The sequence below is a fragment of the Lissotriton helveticus genome, chromosome 8 (assembly GCF_964261635.1).
Source record: "Lissotriton helveticus chromosome 8, aLisHel1.1, whole genome shotgun sequence".
NCBI classification, from domain to species: Eukaryota; Metazoa; Chordata; class Amphibia; order Caudata; family Salamandridae; genus Lissotriton; species Lissotriton helveticus.
In genome coordinates, this window is record NC_136069.1 from 144184315 (window position 1) to 144207912 (window position 23598).

General features: G+C 47.1%; 1 protein-coding gene across 2 annotated transcripts in view; it reads left to right on the forward strand.

Annotated features, from left to right (window-relative positions):
* Nucleotides 1-23598, forward strand: part of LOC144772436 (T-lymphocyte activation antigen CD86-like) — a 172937-nt gene that overhangs the window by 108097 nt on the left and 41242 nt on the right. For both annotated transcript variants that reach the window (XM_078656754.1, XM_078656755.1), the window contains exon 5: nucleotides 7619-7765. In XM_078656754.1, the coding sequence (XP_078512880.1) occupies nucleotides 7619-7765 (147 nt within the window). The remainder of the gene's footprint in view (nucleotides 1-7618; nucleotides 7766-23598) is intronic.

A 23598-nucleotide genomic window follows, 5' to 3' on the forward strand; every position in this document is an offset into this window, starting at 1 on the left:
ATTGCAGCCGTCTTCGGCCCGGCTTGCTTGAATCCTGATGGTGAAGTGAGCAAGGGACTCACATCTGAGCATACCCTTCCACACTTGTGGTGGCCAAAACGATTAAAAAAGGGGGTGGTGATGGACAGAGTATCTGAATTAAGCAGAACACTCCTACCCAGTCAAAAGATCAGGGCTTGATCCATCACCGTTTTTTAGCTCACTGCACCATCCCAGTTCAGAACCTGGCTACATGCAAATTAGTCTGACCCTGGCCCAGTGCATCATGGGAACAGGGCAGACCAAACTACAAAGCCAATTCTTTACTGGAAAGGAAACAAGCTTCCGGGGACCGGTTTCTGGCATTACAGCCGTCTTCCGCCCGGCTTGCTTGAATCCTGATGATGCAGTGAGCAAGGGACTCACATCTGAGCATACCCTTCCACACTTGTGGTGGCCAAAACGATTAAAAAAGCGGGTGGTGATGGACAGAGTATCTGAATTAAGCAGAACACTCCTACCCAGTCAAAAGATCAGGGCTTGATCCATCACCGTTTTTTAGCTCACTGCACCATCCCAGTTCAGAACCTGGCTACATGCAAATTAGTCTGACCCTGGCCCAGTGCATCATGGGAACAGGGCAGACCAAACTACCAAGCCAATTCTTTACTGGAAAGGAAACAAGCTTCCGGGGATCGGTTTCTGGCATTACAACTTTACGACTTTCGGAATTCACAAGGGCATTTACGAGTAGTAGTAAAGTTAGACTTCTGTCTCAGTTTTGGTCTCAATTAAACTTAAGACCAATACTTAGGTTTAACTGAGAGAAATTCTAACTTTACTGTTCGTAAATGCCCTTTGTAAATACCAAACATTGTAAAGTTACACTTTTGTCTCAGTTTACCTTTGTGAATCAGGTCCCCAATTTATAGCAAGCTATATTTAAGAATCATTCAATGTCATCATCACTGTACTTTCTGTAGAACAGAGCTGGCTCTATCAGGGGACTCCCTGAAAAGGTTGGGACAGTGCCCACTTTGTCCATGCCTCAAAAACACCTCTGGCTCCCCTTAACGTCAGGAGCTGGGGAAAGTGACAGAGGCACAAGGAACGGCCTGGACTTTCAAAACAGGTTGCATGGGCCCCAGGCTATCAGGGAAATGCCCAGTGGAATAAGAGCCCATTCTGGCCCTGTCTACAATGAAGGAAACTTAACCAAAAGGGAGAGCCATCAGAGAGCCCTACAGAGCTCTGACTCCTCTTGGGGATCAAGACCAACAAGGGAGAAATATGGACAAAAGACTGGTCTACAGACTGCTAGGGAGATCAGATAGAACTTCTGGGACCTTCCGCTCCTCTTTACTTCTCTGTGACTGAGAAGAGACTCAAGAACAGGAACCTTTTTACCCAGTGATGAAATGTCTAAACAAGGTAAAACGACTCTGAAGACTGATATCTGAAGACCCATTATCGCAGCAAAAAAGCAGGAAGGGTACCCCTGACCTTGTTAATATGGAGTGTCTGGTGATTTGTGTATAAACTCAAATACGCTTAATTTCTTTGCCACCTCACGCTTCCAGTCCATCTGCACTGACGCAAAAGCAAGTGAGTTTGTAAAGTACTGGGGTATGCTGGTATTACTAAATAGTTCATTTGCACGGCCCTGTCCTTCGCACTCTCACCTTTATATTCCTGCAGCACTCTGTGGGAGCATCTCTCCCAGTGCCTAGGGCTCCTATGTTTGAAGGGCCATTTCCAATTCTTCTTCGAGTGCAGACAAGCCCAATAAATGCAGCTTCAAAATGAGGGCCACAAGGCACACGAGTGCACGGCTATGGGGAGCACAGCTTGTAACTAAGCATAGATAATTAAGATGTAAAGACAAAAAAAAGGTATTCTGCATGGCTGCAGAAAGCAGAGTCATATGCTTTTTGAAATCGTAGGAGTATTAAAAATGCACCCCAAAAGCTCAAGAATGACACAACATTATACTGCCTTACCCCTGTGGAGCACAATTACAATCTCTATAGGAGCATTTCCCAGATGGGGGTGTGAGGATTTGGGTATACTACATGGTATGGAAGGGAAGCTTTATTGTGGAACACACTCACAAAAACTGTCTTGGGTCGAGGCAGGCTCATTTGTACAAGCTTAAGCTCAACCCTGGGTAGCTATGGCTTTGAGCTGCAAGGCTTTAACGAAGGAACTAGTTTAAAGCATTTAACAGCACCAAAGAACAAAATAAGAAATCTATACCACAAGAAAGAAATACGACAATAATTAATAGAAGTAAATTCTATTTTAATGAATTTTTAGGGTCCAGGATGATGGTCGTTCCAGGTCTTAGCTGCAAGGTATGAGAAGGAGCTTCCTCTGCGTCTGGTCTTCTTGATGCGAGGAAGCTGTGCTCTTGTTTGGGATGCAGATCAAAGGTGTCTGGTGGGTTGGTAGAAGTTGAGGCAGTGGTTGAGATAAGCTGTACCAGTGTTGTGGAGAGCTTTGTAGGCATGGGTGAGTTGTTTGAACTTACTTTTTTCCTGAACTGGAAGCCAGTGGAGATTGTTGAGGTGTGAAAAGACGTGATTAAATTCATGGGATGTTCAGGATGAGTACTGCAGCAGAGTTCTGGGTGGTTTGGACTCAGCGTAGGACATGGGCTGGGATTCCGAAGTAGAGGGCTTTTCCGAATCACGTCTACTTGTGGGTAAACATTCGTCTGGTGTTCAGTGGGATCCACTTGCAATTTTTGCGTACCATTCATGGGATGTGGAAGTATGATGTGGAGACATAGTTGACCTGTCTGCTCATGGAGGGGTTGGTGCCCAGGATGATCCTGAGGTTCTTGGCAGGATCAGCAAAGGTTAGTAGGAGGCCAAGTTCAGAGGGCCACCTAGAGGCATCCCAGGGCAAGTGATTGTTGACAAAGATAAGAAATTTGTTTTTGTCTTTGTTGAGTTGGAGGCAGTTGTTTTTCATCCAGGCAGTGACGTTGCTCATGCAGTTTAGGAAAATTCTCTTTGGCAGTGCTGGTTGAGTCGGTAAAGAAGATAATGAGCGGTGTGTCATCGGCATAGGATATCATGTTGATGCTGTGGGCTCTGTCGATGTCCACGAGGGGCGTCATGTAGACATTGAAGAGTGTTGGGCTGGGAGAAGACGATTGAGGGACTCTGTAGATGAGTTTCTTGGGTTCTGAGGTGTAGGAGGGAAGACAACTCATTGAGTTCAGTCCGGAAGGAAGGAGGACATCCATTTGAGGGCTGGTCCGCAGAAACCAATGTGCCAAAGCCATGTGATGAGAGACTTGTGGGATACCATTTCAAAAGCTGCAGAGAGGTCAAGGAGGATGAGTGCGGCTGTTTCTTCTCAGTCGAGGATGCTTCTAATGTCATCGATGGCCGGAATGAGGGCTGTCCTCTGTGGTGTGGATGGTGCTAAAGCCTGATTGAAAGCTGTCTAGGAGTTTATGGAGTTCTAGGTGGTCTGCGAGTTGGGTATGTAGATGCTGATGGATTTGGGGTCCACTGTTGGTTTCTTCATTGGGCATTGACTTATGCATATTTCCAGCAAAACTTTAAGGTGGCAGTGGTTATGGAGGTGTTGATAATAGCGGTGAGATGATGGGAATGGGAGATGATGTTTCATCCAAGGTTGTATATGAAGTGATGATGATTCTTGCAAGGTTGTATATGAAGTAGGGGCAAGGGTATCAGGGGGATCCTAAATGGATGGTATTCATCAGGGCAGTAGTTTCTTCGCTCGAAAGGGACTTCCAGTTGCTTAGCTACTGTTTGCCAATGAAGAAGATGTCTGGCTGGTTGGGGGAGTTCGTATTGATATGCTGCTGGTCAAATGTGTTGTGCATGGGATGGGTTGATGCTGTTGGCAGCTGTGGAGAACTCCTTGATGAGGCAAAGAGCTCTTTTCCATTGTTGTAGCTGGCTTTGAGTATGACAGTTTGGGCCTTTTCTTTGCTTCTCGTAGCTGTTGGTGCTGGAGGTTGAGGGCTGCTATGTATGGGGACCTTGCAGTGTGTTTTTGTCGAGTCTCCCTGGCACTGAGGTCTGAATAAAAGGCCTCAGGGCACTCTCAGAGTCGAAACATCATCAGCTAGTAGTCAAAATGGGGGGAAAAAGTAGGGGGGGGAATCTGCAAAAAACTTGCTTCCTTACATGGGGATTAATCAACAGTGCTTCAATGAGGCTCTAGAATCTCTAATTGGATGATAGCCCTTTAACTCACTCTGTACACAGATGCAAACCATAACCCCTGACACATCAGGGAATACTTTAAGCGACACCACACGGACTGAGATGAAGTTAAAGTTGGCATATTTCAAGGTTATGTTTGTTTGTTTTACCTTGCGGTAATTATGGAAGAATGTATGTGGACTCACATATGCTGATATTCTACAAAGTGCCTGTATGCTACTGATGCTCCTGTTGCTGTAAATGTTCACTTTGCAGGACAAACCTCAATAAATAGAGTATAAAAAACCAATACTTTCGCCCCACGGCACTGTAGGTGCAAACCAATAAAAAAATGTGTTGCAATTTATTTTTTGAAGTGTCCCACAACACAATCCGCTAGAATGCTTTCAGCTTCTTTCACTTTGGGAACAACTGCACTAAATGTCTTAGCAATAGAAAAAAATGCAAGGTGGCCTTGCGTGGCTTGATAAATCTGACTTTAGTGTTGAGTCAGGTGACACAACACTATGATAAGTTTTGCCCTCAGTGTACAACAAAAAGAGACAATGCAGAGGGCAGTGATGGAAAAGGAAGACCTGGAGTTAATGATTCACTGCCACACAACTTACTAATTAATGTTTACTTCACACTTTTACATTTTCAGAATTAAAACATTTTCAATTCTAGTTATTCACAACATGGTCAATGGTGTTACTCATGTATATGATACTGCAAATAAGCATCAGCAAAGCCAAATAGGTCATGGCTCCATTTAGACACATGTTCATTTCTGTGTTATATAACAGGATGCAGGTCCAGGAAACTCAGATGGCACTCTGTCAGAAGAACATGATTTTAGATCAAATGTTTTAAGCCATGCCAGTAATTAAATAGCAAAAAACACAGTTGATGGACAGAATGTAGAACAATGTCATACATTCACCCCAGTACAAGGATCTGGGCCTAAATCCATCGTTTTTTTGCACTCCACACCACCCTGGGTTAGACACTGGCTATATGCAAATCAGCTCTGACCCTGTGCCTCATGGGAACAGTCCAGTCCGAACTACCAAGCCATGTCTTTCCCAGACCGGAATCAAGCATCCAAGGACCGGTTTCTGGCTATCAGCCTTCATTCAGCCTGGATAGCTTGACTCCAGTGGTGTGGAGAGCCTGGGACTCACGTCTGAGCATACCCAGCCCACTCGGGGTGAAAATTGCAAAAAACACAGTTGATGGACAGAATGTAGAACAATGTCATACATTCACCCCAGTACAAGGATCTGGGCCTAAATCCATCGTTTTTTTGCACTCCACACCACCCTGGGTTAGACACTGGCTATATGCAAATCAGCTCTGACCCTGTGCCTCATGGGAACAGTCCAGTCCGAACTACCAAGCCATGTCTTTCCCAGACCGGAATCAATCATCCAAGGACCGGTTTCTGGCTATCAGCTTTCATTCAGCCTGGATAGCTTGACTCCAGTGGTGTGGAGAGCCTGGGACTCACGTCTGAGCATACCCAGCCCACTCGGGGTGAAAATTGCAAAAAACACAGTTGATGGACAGAATGTAGAACAATGTCATACATTCACCCCAGTACAAGGATCTGGGCCTAAATCCATCATTTTTTTGCACTCCACACCACCCTGGGTTAGACACTGGCTATATGCAAATCAGCTCTGACCCTGTGCCTCATGGGAACAGTCCAGTCCGAACTACCAAGCCATGTCTTTTTCAGACCGGAATCAAGCATCCAAGGACCGGTTTCTGGCTATTAGCCTTCATTCAGCCTGGATAGCTTGCCTCCAGTGGTGTGGAGAGCCTGGGACTCACGTCTGAGCATACCCAGCCCACTCGGGGTGAAAATTGCAAAAAACACAGTTGATGGACAGAATGTAGAACAATGTCATACATTCACCCCAGTACAAGGATCTGGGCCTAAATCCATCGTTTTTTTGCACTCCACACCCCCCTGGGTTAGACACTGGCTATATGCAAATCAGCTCTGACCCTGTGCCTTATGGGAACAGTCCAGTCCGAACTACCAAGCCATGTCTTTCCCAGACCGGAATCAAACATCCAAGGACCGGTTTCTGGCTATCAGCCTTCATTCAGCCTGGATAGCTTGACTCCAGTGGTGTGGAGAGCCTGGGACTCACGTCTGAGCATACCCAGCCCACTCGGGGTGAAAATTGTAAAAAACACAGTGATGGACAGAATGTAGAACAATGTCATACATTCACCCCAGTACAAGGATCTGGGCCGAAATCCATCGGTTTTTTGCACTCCACACCACCCTGGGTTAGACACTGGCTATATGCAAATCAGCTCTGACCCTATGCCTCATGGGAACAGTCCAGTCCGAACTACCAAGCCATGTCTTTCCCAGACCGGAATCAAGCATCCAAGGACCGGTTTCTGGCTATCAGCCTTCATTCAGCCTGGATAGATTAAATAGGCCATGCTTCTCAGAAATGATTTCTAGTTAGGCTTCTTTGACCATGCCCCTTTCAGAAACCTGCCAGCCTTCTCATCTGACATAAAGCATAGAGTGGTATAGGAAAGGGGCAACATAGAGTCATAAAAACACATATATAAATGAAGCGTTTACTTTTACATCTCTGGCCATGCAGGGCAAGACCTACTAGTGGTCCGCGCCAGCAGTACTTAGACTGGCATTATAACATGTCCTTACGGGCCCTGTAGTCAAGTCCTTAATTTTACAAAGGAAACACTCTGACCTGTTTCTCAGCAACGAGTGCAGGAAACCTTACTGTAATCCAGGTCAGTAATGCCGTCTCTTTTTACGTTCTGCTCATGTTAATTCATGTTGCATGGTATGTGTGCTCCTGGCCACTAAGAATTCTTCCTTTTCCCGATATTGTGTTTCTGTAGTTTTTCTTTTCGGGCAAAACATGAGTCTTGTATAGCGCCTACAGCTTATGAATCACTTCTGGGTGTCTGTGTTCAGAATGTGGATGGGTCTTGAGGACAGGGCATGATTGAGAGTTCTGAATGAGAGACGGGGAGCAGTGCATTGTTTTCAGTACCTGTCACTAGATCAGTTCTGGTCGCACACACTCCATCATCATCCATCCCATTTCCACTGACCCTTCTGTTAAAGACAGTATGGAGCTCGTACCAACCATCCGACTGAGCGCTCTGGAGACAGAACGATGGACACAAATGGGCCAATTGGCACTGTAATGATATAGGAAGTAAAGCAGGTACATAGGTGTGGGAGCATCGACAACACTAAAGGAAAATAGTGCATCATTTGGCATGCTGGGTGGGAGGGTGCTAGATGAGATTGTCGCCCTAGGTACCACCAATGCTAAAGCCAGTCCTACTAGTACTATCTAAATAGGAGTATTTTACATTTCATTGGGTGAACCTCATTGCCAATATGAGTAAATAATTTCTAAGTTTGCCTATTTTCTTTCCAGAACTAGAAGATGAAGTAATTAATTCCTCCAATGGATCAAAGGCAGCCATCCCTGTCTGTGTTATTGCTGTTATACTTATCGGTGTCGCAGGTTTCATTTTCTATGCGAAGAAGAGAAAAAAGTGCAGACATGCCTCCACTGATGCAGGTGAGTTACTCTTGAACAATATTCACACGCTTGGTTGACTCATTTTAGCAGCTTTTTGATAAACGTGGATTATGCTACCCTATCACGGAAAGACCCAGGGCCTCATTTAAGAGGCTGTGCGTCACTTTTACGCTGTAGGTGCGTCACTTTTTGTGATGCATCAGTGTCAAAGAAAATGCGCCTTGGTGCGCCATATTTACAAAGTGGCCCATCTAAGTAGATGCGTCACTTTGTAAACCCCTGCGCCACATTATACCTGCGCCAGGTATAATGTATGCCAGGGGGGCGTATTGATGCAAGAAAGGGTCCTCGAAGTGACGCAGTGAAATCTATGAGATTTCACTGCGCCCACTTCTAGGACGCAAATGTGTCAATATCTTACGCCTGCCTCACAGCAGGCGTAAGACTGACGCAGGCCCTTTCACATGGGGCTTGCCCCATGTGAAAGGACACATTGCTGGAGTTGCGTCACTTTTGTGACACACTCCAGCAATGCGTCACTTTTGCGCTTACAGATACGTCAGAAATACTGACGTATCTGTAACGTCTTGCGACATGATGAGTCAAATTATAAATATGACGCATCAATCATGTGGCAAGAAGTGCGCACTGAGAAGTGACGCATCGCTGCTTTCACGCAGCGATGCGTCATTTCTCATAAATGAGGCCCTTAGGGTCCATTTATTATTTGGCGGTTGTGCTGTCCTCTGCCAGGGCAGGCGACAGATTAAATTACTCCGACACCCTGACGGAGGTTCCGACTGCCAAGTATTGAAATGTCCATCGTGCCGGCAGGTATTTCAAGCACTGACAGGTAGTTCTAGCCAGTGCATTATAACTTTTCTGTGAGGCTCAGTCAAACATGATGGAACCCTATGCCAAAGTTACAAATTTTGAAAATAGAAAAAAATGTTGAGGGTGGCCTGGACACTTTTCAGTGCCCTTTGCTTCCAGTTTTTTCCTGGTGGTAACAGGCATTGAAAAACAGCTTTTTCTTTGTCCATCAAAATTAGGCGGGCAGACATATAGCCAAGTCTCTGACCGTCTTTACGCTGTCAGGCCGTTGGAGAAGTTTGACCTCTGGGAAGACAGAGCAGTCTCTGCTGTCGTCAAACTATGGTACTTACAAATCAAAATTGAGCAGGTGGTCTATAGTGTTGGCGTGGAGAGCGCTCCGTTGCCATGGCGATGGAGTTTCATCCCCACCAAGCATGATATTGGACCCTTAATTCAAAGCATGATGGGCTTCTGTTTGGTGATCAATGTGAAAAATGCTTGGGGATCGGCCCTCTTATGAAATTATCATTGCAAGTGACATCACAGCTTGTAGTTTCACTAGAGCACAAAACTGTACAAAATGGAGTTTGTGGCTCAGTTAAGGCTCCATGTTCCGCAGGTTTGGAGAAGGTCGGTGTAGACGCTATGACTGCTGTTCCCATGCTGTGCACGCACAGGGAACTTTCAACAGCTTTAGACACAGGCTGGCTGTATAGGGGTTGTTAGTTGCATTTCGTAATTTCCTTTGTAGAAAATATGTGCAATGTCAAAAAACAGAGGTTTTATTATACGAAATGCCGGCTCCAGCATTTTGCACAGTTTTATACCTTGAAATATGTCCTCACTTCCATTTTGGTCAGGAAAAAGCATCTCATGCTAAAAAAATATGCAAATTGGAAAGTGTCGCAAACAAAAAACACTAGCACATGGTTAGTTTACTTTCTTGCTGTGATCCCGCAATAGTAATTTTACCCAAGGGAAGTCTCGTTTCTGCAATGACCGGACGTAGGGGCATATTATCAACAACTAGCGACATTTATCGCTAAATAAGCTTAGCGGCAATTTTTTTATCGCCGCGCATCGCCGGATTTTGTCGCATACATAACGTGCTATTAGCAACGTTTATCTCCAAAGCAATAAAATATCCGGCGATAGCGGCGAAAGCGTGAATATCGCTGGATATTCAGGCACTATCGCTAATAGGGACTTAGCCTGACTATCCACCTCCCATTGGATATACAGGCTAAGAACTGGTCTGAGAAGGCGTAGGCGTTAGTTTTCAGCGATATTCGCGCTCAGTGTGAATTTTTTTGTCACTATGCCTGCGTTGATAATAGGCGATAGCGATGTTAGCGACTGCTTTTAGTCGCTAACAGGTTGGGTACGCCCACTTTGCATGTGTCTAACTGATGTTAGTGACAGTTTATTAATTGGCCGATGAAATTATCGCCGCTTTGCGGCGATAATTTAATTTTGCCTGCCTTGGTAATATGCCCCGTAATTTGCCGGTTTAGCCTCTAGATCAGGGGACAGATGGGGTATCGAACTCGTTCGTCATTTCAAGTCAGATGGAGACGCTAGAGTAAACATCTTCATTCTAGTATGTAAACATAACTCTGTGGAGTAATCCCGCTCCTGGTAGTAAGTCATGATCTAACATTTCCCTCAGTGGATGAGTCCACTCACACAATTCTTAGATGGTGTGCACACATGTAATCACTACTGCCCACTAGTAACGACTAGCGGGCATCTATCAGCTTTGGCTTCAGTTATGGACCAGGAGTTCTAGTTATGAGGACATGCAACCCATATTGACCTTTAAGTGCATCCAACTAATACTCAGCCGATTATGGGGCTATGAGAAGATACCCCCATGCCACTCACTTGAAAGTAGCCAAGAAGATTGGTCCTGATGAAGGAGGTAGTTAATTTTATCTCCACCGAAACGTACGTTGACCAGATTGCTGGGAACCCCCGAGGGCAGCACCAAAGCGGATCAACACTGTGAATTGTTTAGTCCGTCATCTTTTGTCAGCCATGTCTTTAGTTTCATAAAAAACAAAATGGGGTATGTGACTGTACTGATTGTGAGAGTGTGGTATGAGAGGAGAGATTGCGTAATGTGAGGTTATATGCTTGTGGGGTCTGTGTCTGTATCATTTGGATTCACACGTGTCGTTCTTTGTATTTTATCAGTAAATAATATATGCTGTATATGTCAAATGTTTAGGACATCACACTAATTGTCTTTCATGAATATGTATACACTTTTCCAAAGAGATGTTGTAAGTATATACATTTAAAAAAAAAGAAAAAGAGGAATAAAAATCTGTATATTTTTGCATAATCGTGTATGGCAGGACTGATTATTGTAGGACAGCCCAATTTGAGCCCTGTGCAGGCCACTAGAAGAATAGATATAGGTCCGACACTGGTTTTGTTGTGATGTTATCATTTCTGCAGTGTGACATCATTGCGTAATCCCTGGCATTTAATGAAACAATCGTTACGTAATGCTGAAAATTATGTGCGATTACAACAGCGTAAATGCAATATTGCGGGGTCTAGGTATTAGGTGTTGGGGTTTGTATACAACACAGCAGATCATCTTTCATGTACTTCATTAGACTGTTTAGAACAATAGATTCTAAAAAAAGGACAGCCAGTGTCTAGCTAGATGCAGAGATCAGGACCATTGTAGGTATGTAGTGGGATGCTGTCTTTTGTAGTTATCTTGGTCCTTTGGCTGAGTAGGCCTTGTGGACAGTGCAAAAACCATTTAAAAAACATATTTTTATTGACAATATAGAGTAGTAGATCGAACCGAAGGTGATGATGTACAAATATATGACAGCTACATTCATAATACAGTATCATGACATACAAAGTACAGCTTCGCAAATGTTTGCTGCATGGTAGGTAACCCTGCGTGTAAGTGAGTTGTCGGTAGTCATGGATGGTTGGAGATCATTGTTGGGGTTTGGAAGAGGGAGTGAGAGGTCAAGGGGGCATAGGAACAATATTAGAGCAGTTTGAGAGCTCGGTGCACATATTACGTAGTATTGAGGTATTAATGGACCTCATGGACAAGTATCCTAATCTTATAGAGAAGAACACAGTACGATGTGGCATGAGGCACCAGCTGGGAAATAGTAAAAGATGTGCCAGACACAAAACTCATTGTAGGGAAGGGAGGAGCAAACAGGGCGAGTGTGCGTAGAGCGGCATGGAGGGAAGCCATGGATGGCACAGCGTGGTGGGATTATGGTCTGTTTATGCTTGAGTTTAGTATCGAGAGATGTGTGTGTTAGCGTAGGGCGTAGTCGCTTTGGGCTTAGCTGAGTGTACTCAATACCAGGAAGTATGTATGAGTGTTCAGTGATTTGTGGATTCATGGTGGGCGTTCATCGTTTTTGGCTTCCACTGCTATTTAAGAACGTCTCCCATATCTCACTTCCATGCCTTAGCAATGGTTTTTTTGCACAGGAAAAAAGCTAAATCTCTAAATCAATGAAGCAATGCAAATGTTGATGTCCCTTTGAAATTGAGCATAGCCCTAATAGGCAAGAGGAGTGAGAGGGTTTGTGGACATTTCTGCCACCAGTACAGTCACCTCTGTCCATGACCGTGACAGTGGAACACAGTTCCCCAACATAAATGTATGAAATCAGTTTTGTGACCTGCAGCATGGACATTCCGTAGAACTGGCTGGTAAAGTGCGTTGAATGCGAGTGGGTTGAGATATATGTGGTGTATGCAATTGAATTGGGTGTAACAAAACCTGGGATTACGGGAGACGTAGTTAGTGAGTTGCAGGGCGTGGTTCCATCTTCTATCAGTCAAGGATTGGTGAAGTACTGCATCCCATCTGGCGCCCGCCTTAACGGTGTGAGTGGGAAAAATTGCGTTTAAGGGCTGAGTACAAGAGCGTGACAGCGTCGCGTGTAGAATTAGATGTTAATAAAAGGGATAGAGACTGGGAGGAGGGTGGTTCAGGTTCTACTGTGCCCCACATCTCATGTACAACCCAGTGTAGTGTATAGTATGATAAAAAAGATGCCGCCTGTAGGCCATACATTTCAGTCATTTCTGAGAATAACATGAACTTCCCTATGTTATGAAGGTCCCTTGCTTGGGTGATAGCTGCATCGATCCATGGGCGTGAGACAACTGGCCTCGGTATCCATTGCAATAAAGGCAAATCCCAGATGGGAATAGAGGGTGAGTATGGTAGTGCAGTGTCTTTAGGATGTAGATAGCAATGCCATCAAGTGCGAGCCACTCACATTAATCAGATTTGGTGTGTCGGATGAATAGTGTGGTTGAATAGCCAAGTGTAAGGTGCAGTGCACTGGAGGATTGTGTGAAAAAGTGAGGATTTTGGACATATCAGGGCACTTAGCTAGGACATAGTCCACTAGAGCTGTGCTGCGGCATAGTATAGATCAAAATTGGGAGCTCCCAGACCCCCATCCATAAGTGGATGCTGTAATGTCGACAGAGCCACCCGAAGGCTGTCGGAGCTCCAAATTAATTCCAATAACAATCTATCTAGAATGTGAAAGAAGGTTCTAGGGAGCACAAGCGTCAGGGCTGAGAAATAATACAACAGATGGGGTAATATTAATATTTTGGAAATCCCAACCTGGCCCAGCGGGGACAGTGGGAGCGATCTCCAAAAGGGGAGTGAGCAGCTTATGAAACCAATTGCCCTATCCAGGTTGTCCTCATGGCGATCACTGTTATTGTGATAGATCATAGCACGATGTAGGCGTGCACCTGGTTGGTGGCGGCGATCAATAAGTGGTATATGTATTAACGGAAATACACAAGATTTGGACCAATTCACCCTCAGACCTGGGAAAGAGCTGAAATGACAGTTTAAAGTACTTTAAACGTAATTCTGTTGTCTACTTGGAAGTTGTTTGTCAGGTATTGATGACATAAAGATCACTGGACAGAAATATTGTGACCTAAATATTCTTTACAACATATTGGTCCAGTATTTCATCATTATCAATGAGTGCAGATTTTCAGTTATTAACCCCCATGGAGTGATATTTTTGTAAAGAATAGTTAAGGCACAATATTTTTGGCAGAGGGTCATTACACCACTGTATTCTACAGGGAGGCAATATAGAGCATTTCAAGAGTGGATTTATGTGAACATGCCTCCTCAGAATCAGGTAGAATTTGGCTGCATGACCTTGTAGCCTTTACATTCTTACATTGTGCTTACTTATGCTGCAACAGACTAGCCTTGCAAACATCATATCTCTTGTGTGCTCCGACAATTTGGCCAGGTCAGATTAGAGGGACATATCTTTGAAGATGGCAGAGTTGCATGTTTGATTCCTGGATCAGTGTATTACCTTGGAGAACTTGGGGTATGAAAGAGAGCTCTGCATCAACAATGACTCCAAAGTTCCTTACTGTTATCTTGGTATAATCACTGTAGGAAAGTGGGGTACATATTGGGGGGAAAGGGAAACCTACTCAAGGAGCAACAACAATTTTTGGCAGGGTGAAACACGAGCAAATCCCAAATTAACTGTGCTCAACCGTCTGGTAGCTTGGCCCAAAAGCATTCCGGGTTAACTTAGAGGCAATCTGTTAAGTATTTATGCAGCACTTCAAACACTGATAGAGTGAAAACAAACAAAAGTATAATCCCACACTGATTTAGAAAAATAGAGTGAAATGTAATTAATAATTTGAGAGCGAAACAACAAACATCCAATTTGAAGAACTGGAGGTATGCAGCTTTAAACATTTAGGCAAGAATAGTGCTTAAAAGCACAAAGTGCCTACTGTGGGTATCTTGTCACGCCAGACTGGGACAAAGTCACAACTCAGTCTGATCACGATTGACTGGATACAGGGACCAAGTTATGGCTACTGAACAAAGTACCTTAAATCCAGGTGCGTGGTCTGCGTGGCCTTACTTTGCGTGGCTTTTCATCGTTCTGCTTCAGTTATGAGGGCTGAGAGATCGGCGATGCAAGAACCTGCGTCCGGTTGCATCTTCCTGCATCATATCCGCTGAAGCTGTGCAGCGTGGCTTCATGTTGAGTCACATCAGTTTCAATGAATTTCCCGCTGCTCCTGGGAATTTCCCGCTGCCCGTTGCTTCTTGGAATTTCCCGCCGCTGCCTCCCTGCGGCCCCGCCCCCCTGTGATTCCATTCGCCGCCCCGCTCCCGCCACCCAGCTGCTCCTCCCTCCCGGCTCCTTACTTAAGGGGACCGTAGGGGACCACAGAGTGTGACCGCTCAGCCCTCCACAGGGCTTGGTCGCCCCACTCACTGCTGCCGCTCCTGCCTGCCTTTGCCGCCTCCTGCCTGCAGATTCCTTCGCTCGCTGCCCGCTGCTCCTGGGAATTTCCCGCTGCTCCTGGGAATTTCCCGCTGCCTGCTGCTTCTTGGAATTTCCTGCCGCTGCCTCCCTGCGGCCCCGCCCCCCTGTGATTCCATTCGCCGCCCCGCTCCCGCCACCTAGCTGCTCCTCCCTCCCGGCTCCTTACTTATGACGCCCCCAGAGCGACCGCGCAGCGGACGCGCACAGCGGGAGCGCCGATTGAGCGCCGAAGGTGCGCCAAAGGTAAGCCCGTCTGCGCCCCTCCGCGCCTGGCCCGCGCCCAGCGCCAGGACCGCTGGCCCTCCATGCCGAGGCAAGACGACCCGACTGACCTACGACGCCGCCACTCTCAACACACTCAATTGCCGGCCGGACCCACGCCTGCTGCTGAGCCACCCCGAGACGCACCCACGGACCCTTCACCTGCTGCACCTGCAAGTTCACCTGCCTCCAAACCTGCCCCGCACCCGCCAAGACAAACACCAGCAGCAACCACCTCAAGTGCATCCTCATCAACACCCGCTCTGTCCACAGACACGCCGTGGAACTCTGGAACCTCCTCGACGCTACATCACCGGACGTCGCCTTCCTCACGGAAACCTGGATGAACGCCTCCTCTGCACCCGACATCGCCATCGCCATCCCGGATGGGTACAAGATCATCAGGAGGGACCGCATCAACCAGACCGGAGGTGGCATCGCCATCGTCCACAGGAACACCATCAGCATCACGACCGACGCCAACGACTCCTTCGCCGCAGCCGAACATCTCCACTTCCAGATTCACACCGACCCTAAGATGACCCTCAGAGGCACCCTCGTTTACAGAACCCCGGGACCACGCACACAATTCAGCGAAGACATCACAGACTTCATCAGCCCGCACGCCCTCCCCTCCACTGACTACATCCTCCTCGGGGACCTCAACTTCCACCTGGAGAACAACAAGGACCGCAACACCACCGCCCTGCTGGAAAACCTCGCCAACCTCGGACTCAAGCAACTGGTCAACACCCCCACCCACTACGCCGGCCACACGCTTGATCCCGTCTTCTCTTCCAGCAAGTACATCACCTTCAGCCATGCCACCGGACTCCACTGGACCGACCACAGCTGCGTCCACTTCAGCTTCAAAAGATCCACGACCCACCACCACCCGCAACAGGTACCTCACAGGAATTGGAGCAAGATCACCGCAGACCAGCTCACCACCTCCCTCAGCCAGAGCCCACCCGCCAACACAACGGACCCCAACGAAGCAGCCCGCAACTTCACACAATGGCTGACCACCTGCGCCGATGACCTCGCGCCACTAAAGAACCCTCCCAGCAGACCCAGAAGCAAGAAGGCATCCTGGTTCACCGACGACCTCAAGGACTCCAAGAAGACCTGCCGCACCCTCGAGAAAGCCTGGCTCCTCGACCGGACTACCGACAACATGACCGCCCTCAAACACGCTACCCGCAAGCACCACCAGCTCATCCACACCACCAAGAAGAAATCCCTGAAGGAACGACTGGACAACAACGCCCACGACAGCAAAGAGCTCTTCACTATCGTCAAGGAGTTCTCCAACCCCAGCACCGGCACCAACAACATCACTCGGTCACAAGACCTCTGCGACTCCCTCGCCTCGTTCTTCCACCGCAAGATCGCCGACATCCACAACAGCTTCGGCGCCCCACCCACGCACCCAACCGTCGAACCAACGCCCCCCCACCGCCACCCTTCGCACCTGGACCACGGTGACCACCGAAGACACAGCCCGCACGATGAACACCATCCACTCCGGATCACTGACCGACCCCTGCCCACACCACGTCTTCAACAAGGCCGACTCCACCATCGCACCCCAACTCTGGAACATCATCAACGCCTCCTTCAACACCGCCACCTTCCCAGAGAGCTGGAAGCACGCCGAGATCAGCGCCCTCCTGAAGAAACCTACAGCGGACCCCACCGATCTCAAAAACTTCCGCCCCATCTCGCTCCTCCCTTTTCCTGCTAAAGTCATCGAGAAGATCGTCAACAGACAGCTGACCGCCTTCCTCGAGATGAACGGATCCCTCGTCCCCTCGCAGTCCGGCTTCAGAGCCAACCACAGCACCGAGACCGCCCTCATCGCAGCCACCGACGACATCCGGACCCTGCTCGACAAGGGGGAAACAGTGGCCCTCATCCTCCTGGACCTCTCCGCTGCGTTCGACACGGTCTGCCACCGCACCCTAGTCCAGCGCCTCAGCAACATCGGTATCCAAGAGAAGGCACTGGAGTGGATCATCTCGTTCCTCGCCGGAAGAACACAAAGAGTCCGCCTCCCCCCGTTTCGCTCCGAGGCCACCGAAGTCATCTGCGGCATCCCGCAAGGATCTTCACTCAGCCCCACCCTCTTCAGCAGCTACATGAAACCTCTCGCAGCCATCGCACGCCAGCACAACCTCAACATCATCTCTTACGCCGACGACACCCAGCTGATCCTCTCCCTCACCAGAGACCCCGACACCGCCAGAACCTGCCTACACGAAGGGATGAAAGACGTCGCCGAGTGGATGAAGGACAGCCGCCTGAAACTGAACTCGGACAAGATGGAAGTCCTCATCCTGGGATCTTCGCCCTCCGCCTGGGACGACTCCTGGTGGCCCCCAGCCCTGGGCACCGCACCCAAGCCAACCGACCACGCACGCAACCTGGGCTTCATCCTGGACCCCTCCCTCTCGATGACCAGACAAGTCAACGCCGTCTCCTCATCGTGCTTCAACACCCTGCGTAAGCTTCGCAAGATCTTCCGCTGGATCCCGACCGAGACCAGGAAGACTGTCACCCAGGCACTCGTCACCAGCCGACTGGACTACGGAAACGCCCTCTATGCCGGAACCACAGCCAAGCTACAGAAAAGACTCCAGCGCATCCAGAACGCCTCCGCCCGACTCATCCTGGATGTCCCCCGACGCAGCCACATCTCCAGCCACCTGAGGAACCTGCACTGGCTCCCCGTCGACAAGAGGATCACGTTCCGGCTCCTCACCCACGCACACAAGTCTCTCCACGACCTGGGCCCCAAGTACCTCAACGACCGCCTGACCTTCTACACGCCCACCCGCCAGCTACGGTCCACCAGCCTCGCCCTCGCAGCCGTACCACGCATCCGAAGAGCCACCGCCGGAGGAAGATCCTTCTCTTACCTGGCTGCCAAGACTTGGAACTCCCTCCCCATCCACCTTCGGCTGACCCAGGACCATCTCGCCTTCAGGAAACAACTCAAGACCTGGCTGTTCGAGCAGTAGCATACCCCTCCCCCCAAGCGCCTTGAGACCCTCCCAGGTGAGTAGTGCGCTATACAAATGGCATGATTGATTGATTGATTGAATGAAGATGGCGGCAGAGTGGCAAAGCTTTGCTGGGCTTCTGTCGCTCTGCGTCAATTCCATTGAGGCTGGCAGCTGGGGTCGAGGTTTTGCGTTGCTTCATGTCACCCTGCATTGGTAACAATGAAGTTTGTAGTTGTGTGGCGAGGGGAACATCCTTTACAACGCAACTGTTACAACGAAGTACCTTTACGATGCAACCATTACAACGCAACTTTTACAACGACTTGCGCTGGGGGGCGCTCTAGGATAGGGAATAGTTTCCAACACCTTCCCTACTATCCACGGGGACTGGAGTTGGAATAGTAAATTAAACTATTCACTATCCAGCGCCCCCCAACGCAAGTCGTTGTAACGACTTGCGTTGTAAAACTTGCGTCGTAAAGGCATGCGTTGTAATAGCATGCATTGTAACGTCATACATCCGTGTGGCGAGTCTTTGCAGGGCTTCCCGTCACTTCGTGCCAGATTTTGTTAAACCCACAGCTGGGCGGTATCTGTAGCCCAACTTCCAAGGGTCCAGGGATTGAGGGCCACCCCTGGGGACATGGGGCTTGGACTCAAAGCAGGCAGGGTCCAGGCACGAGGTTCCAGACAGTTGGAACCTTTTTGTGTCCCTGAGGCTCTCATCAGGAGGTCAGCCAAGTAACCCTTGTATTCACTCTGGTGCTCCTGGGTTCGAGATGCAGGTGTAGTCCTTACTCTGGCAGCAGGGCAGCAGAGAAGCAGTCCTTCTTACAGCAAGGCAGAACAGCAGTCATTCTTCTGAGTCTTTCATAGATCCAGATGTGCACTAAAGAGTTGGATCTAAGGGTCAAATATTTATACTTGGTGGCAGTTTTTAAGTAGGAAAACCTTCTAGAGGTTTCAAGCCCCAAAAGATGCTTGTAATTTCCTGCCTCCCTGCCCAAACCCCAGCTTATCAGGGGGCACAATAAACTAGTGTGAAACCCTATGTGAGTAGGCAAAGGCAGAGTCTTTGTAATGTGTGATTGTGAAAGTTAGCGGGAGCTCCTCCGTTATGGTAAAGGAGGGTCACAAAAATGATAATACATACCATTTTATTATAATGTGTTGCAGGCTCGTGCTGTTGCAGCACAAGGGCAGGGGCGAGGCTGATTAGTGCAATTACACTATTACGTCAGCTCCTGCCAATGTGCATGTCAAATTGGCCAGCTGTCTGGAGCCAGCCAATCTGACACGCGCACTTCAGAGCTAGCAATCCAAGGGCTGAGAAACAGCAGAGGGATTGCAGCAACAGGCTCCCAGCCTCAAAATGAGGATTGGTTGGTTTTGCGTTGTACAAGGGAGGAAGTTCTTCCCTTTCTGCCCGAGTCACAGCAGAGGAGAGCACCAGGATGAAGAGAGAGACCATAACCAGAGCCTGCGTGCCTGCAAGGGCAACATATATGGTGAGTTTTTTGGGCCTTGTGCCTCACCACATTTTAATGTTGTCGGCCGCCACTGGTGAAAGGTGACAGCTCTTCCCTCTATTAAAGTCAGAGATGCCCCATCCTAAAAACACCTGATCCCCATTTGACTCTTTGACTGGGAGGAATACACAAAGCCCAACTGCCAGCTACATCCAGTCCTGTGACCTAGGATACAAGCTGTAGGCGCCAAATGGTTAGGACAAGAAGAGTAGCATTTTCATTTCAAAATTGTGACCTAAAATCAGATACCATTAAAAAGGGTTTTGAATTTCAATTCTTTAGACCCCAATCGTTCCACCTTCTCCCATTTGAAAGGTTTCACTTAATAAATGTAATATGTTAGCCCACTGTTATCCTATGGGAGAGTGTAGAGGAAAGTCCCACTCAGCTTTTCTTAGTAACTTCTTTTATTTAAGTGACATCTCCACCAATCACCAGCAGTTATCTCTATCCTTCCAGCAACTGTTCCTTCCAGCTACTGCTTCACCTGGAATCCCTTGGTCACCTAAGCAGCACTCATTCATAACATCTCCACATACCTCCCGCCTTTAATAATTCTTAATAATAATAACAATAAAATACAAAATATAGAAATCAACCCCACATCTTAACTCAATTACAAAGACAAAACTTACAAGATACTTTAAGGCAAAGAATAACATACTGAATTTGCACATTTCTTTTCCATATTTTCACAGAAATGATATATGATTTCAGCATATACATCACAGGTTATCATGGCTCATAAGCTTTGCATATATTGCCCATACTCCAGGTAGTACAATTTTCTAACAATACCATGTTACGTTAAGCATGGGCGAATTTTGCGAATTTTTTTTTTTGTGTTCGCAAGGGTTTCTGCCAGTTCGCGAGGGTTGTGTACCAGTTCGCAATTGCGAAATTACTTGTCGGCTCGCAACGGCCGCGACTATGTTGTTTCTACGTCTGGTTCATCATCACAGGTTCACAGCACCCTCTGTTTCACCACTGCCACCCTCTGGTACACCCATGCCACCCTCTGGTACATCACTGCCACCCTCTGGTTGGTTTATCACTGTAGATTATGGGGGTGTAAAAAAGCAAGCACACCTGCCCTGCTTCAACTGACATGAATTAATTTGGGATTGATTAATGTGTCACTGAATTTAAACTTCCAGTCTGGCTGGCACCTGCTTCCTTATCTGTAATTTGCTTTCTGTTGCAGTGCAATTTTTTTTCACAGGACCATTGTGGCCTACTTGTAGCTATTCTCTGAGCCTGCTGCGAGGGTCAGAGCAGGGTCATAGAATAGTTGCAAGTAGGCAACTGAACTCTGAAGGGGCCCCTCAGGAAGCACTACAAGGAATGGTTACTAATGATAAGATTGAACTTTTGCACCTGCTGAGTGCTTTCAGTTTTGTCTGTAATTGCTTTCTGTTGCAGTGTAATTTTTTTAACAGGACCTTTGTTGTATACTTGTAGCTATTCTCTGAGCCTGCTGTGAGGGTCAGAGCAGGGTCATAGAATAGTTGCAAGTAGGCAAATGAACTCTGAAGGGGCCCCTCAGGAAGCGCTACAGGGAATGGTTACTAATGATAAGATTGAACTTTTGCACCTGCTGAGTGCTTTCACTTTTGCAAAAATCCAAATATCCAACAGCATCCACAAAAAGTAATCCTTCCAGGTCAAGATCCAAATCAAAGTGACCAGCACATGAAGAAAGCACTGGGAGGAGCCTGCTGGACAGGAACAGGAAGTTGGAGACTGTGGGGCACTTCCTTCCTCCCCCCCCAAAAATGGACTCCTTGCAAAGAAAAAGTGCAGGCAAATGTCAACCTGAGGAGTTATTCTGATAAAAATCATAATTTTCAAGGTTTATGCTGCCTGCTGGTGGATTTCTTGTGCGAAATTGCAAATTTTGCAATATCGCAATTGCGAGATTGTCGCTGCCCGCCGCATCTACGTGTTCGCAAGTGTTTACTCCTGCGAAATTGTATAGTATTCTAGTTGGCAAGTGCGACCAAGCAAAAAATCCGCTTCGCACGGATTTTACGAATTTTCGGCAAGTTCGCGAGAGTTCGCGGATTGCGAATTTGCCGAAAATCCGCAAAACCCGCGAGCGGACCAGATTTTACGCTCATGCTTACGTTTGACCTCCTTAACCTGGTAATGACTTGAATTCTTACTTTCACCCTTGCAACAACACCATTCATTAAAACCACTACCCAATCACCACTTTGCTCCCACAAATTGTTTACACCTTTCCTCATGTTGTATCCCTCTTTGGACATCTTTTGCATACTCACTACCCTCCTTTTCAGTTCCTCTCGATCAATCTACAACCTATCTTATTTGCACAACCACACTGGGCACTCTTTCCTGCCCGGTTCTCTTCCCTTTAAAGATGCAAATGATGACACACATGTCAACATATTAGTTTCCTCAATTCATCCATGTTACCCTCTCGGCCAAACCGATTACCTGTGTTTGAAAAGAGCCACCCTTTTGTGTGTGATTCCCATACTTGCAAGATAACTTGTCATCTTTTTGGAAACAAATTGCACCCCATTGTCAGACACTATCGTCTTAGGAGTACCCTCGTCAAAGAAAACTCTCTCCAAAAACCTAATCACACTGGCAGTATTATTTCCCTCATCGTTTTCCACGAGAAACAACCTTTAGAACACAACTTTTACAATGCACTACCATTACAACGAAACATTTACAACGCAATATCCATTACAACGCATGCAATTACAACGCAACCATTACAACGCATGACACTACAACGCACACCACTACAACGCATGCCATTACAACTCAGTCATTACAACGCATACCATTACAACGCAAAACATTACCATCCAACACTTACCTTACTGTTGCACCCCCTGGAGTTAGAATAGTAATTTTTACCCCTACACTATCCAACACTTACCCTACTGTTGCACCCCCTGGAGTTAGAATGGTAATTTTTACCCCTACACTATCCAACACTTACCCTACTGTTGCACCCCCCTGGAGTTAGAATAGTAATTTTTACCCCTACACTATCCAACACCTACCCTACTGTTGCACCCCCTGGAGTTAGAATAGTAATTTTTACCCCTACACTATCCAACACTTACCCTACTGTTGCACCCCCTCTGGAGTTAGAATAATAATTTTTACCCCTACACTATCCAACACTTACCCTACTGTTGCACCCCCTGGAGTTAGAATAGTAATTTTTACCCCTACACTATCCAATACTTACCAAACATGCAATGTAATGTTATGCGTTGTAATGGTATGCGTTGTAAAGGTGTTATGCGTTGTAATGGAATGCGTTGTAAATGTAGTTTTTAAAATGTTGTTGTAATGGCATGCGTTGTAATGGAATGCGTTGCAATGGATGTTGCGTTGTAAAAAATGTGTTGTAAAGGTATGCGTTGTAAAAGTGTGCGTTGTAACGTCATACATCCTGTTCCACCACAAACTATTTAGAGTGGTAATCTGCAAGTATAAGAACCTACTTAGGGCCAGATGTAGGTAAATCGTATTTACCGATTCTTAAATACCGAATTTTACCGATTCGGTATTTAAGAATCGGTAAATATGAAGGGGTGAGATGTAGGTATTTTTTGAACTGGAAATACCGAATCGGAAACATTTGGTATTTACCGATTCGGTAAATACCGAATCGGTATTCCCTATTGATTCCTATGGGCTGTGAAGCCCATAGGAATCAATGGGAAATACCGATTCGGTATTTACCGAATCGGTAAATACCGAATGTTGCAAGAGTGCAGGGGGTGTCACTTTGACACCCTCTAGCACCCCGAATTCAGGCACGTGTGACATGTGGCACACAGACATGCCCTAGGGGCAGGCTTGTGTGTCACATGGCATAGGTGTGCATGCACACATGTGCATGCACACCT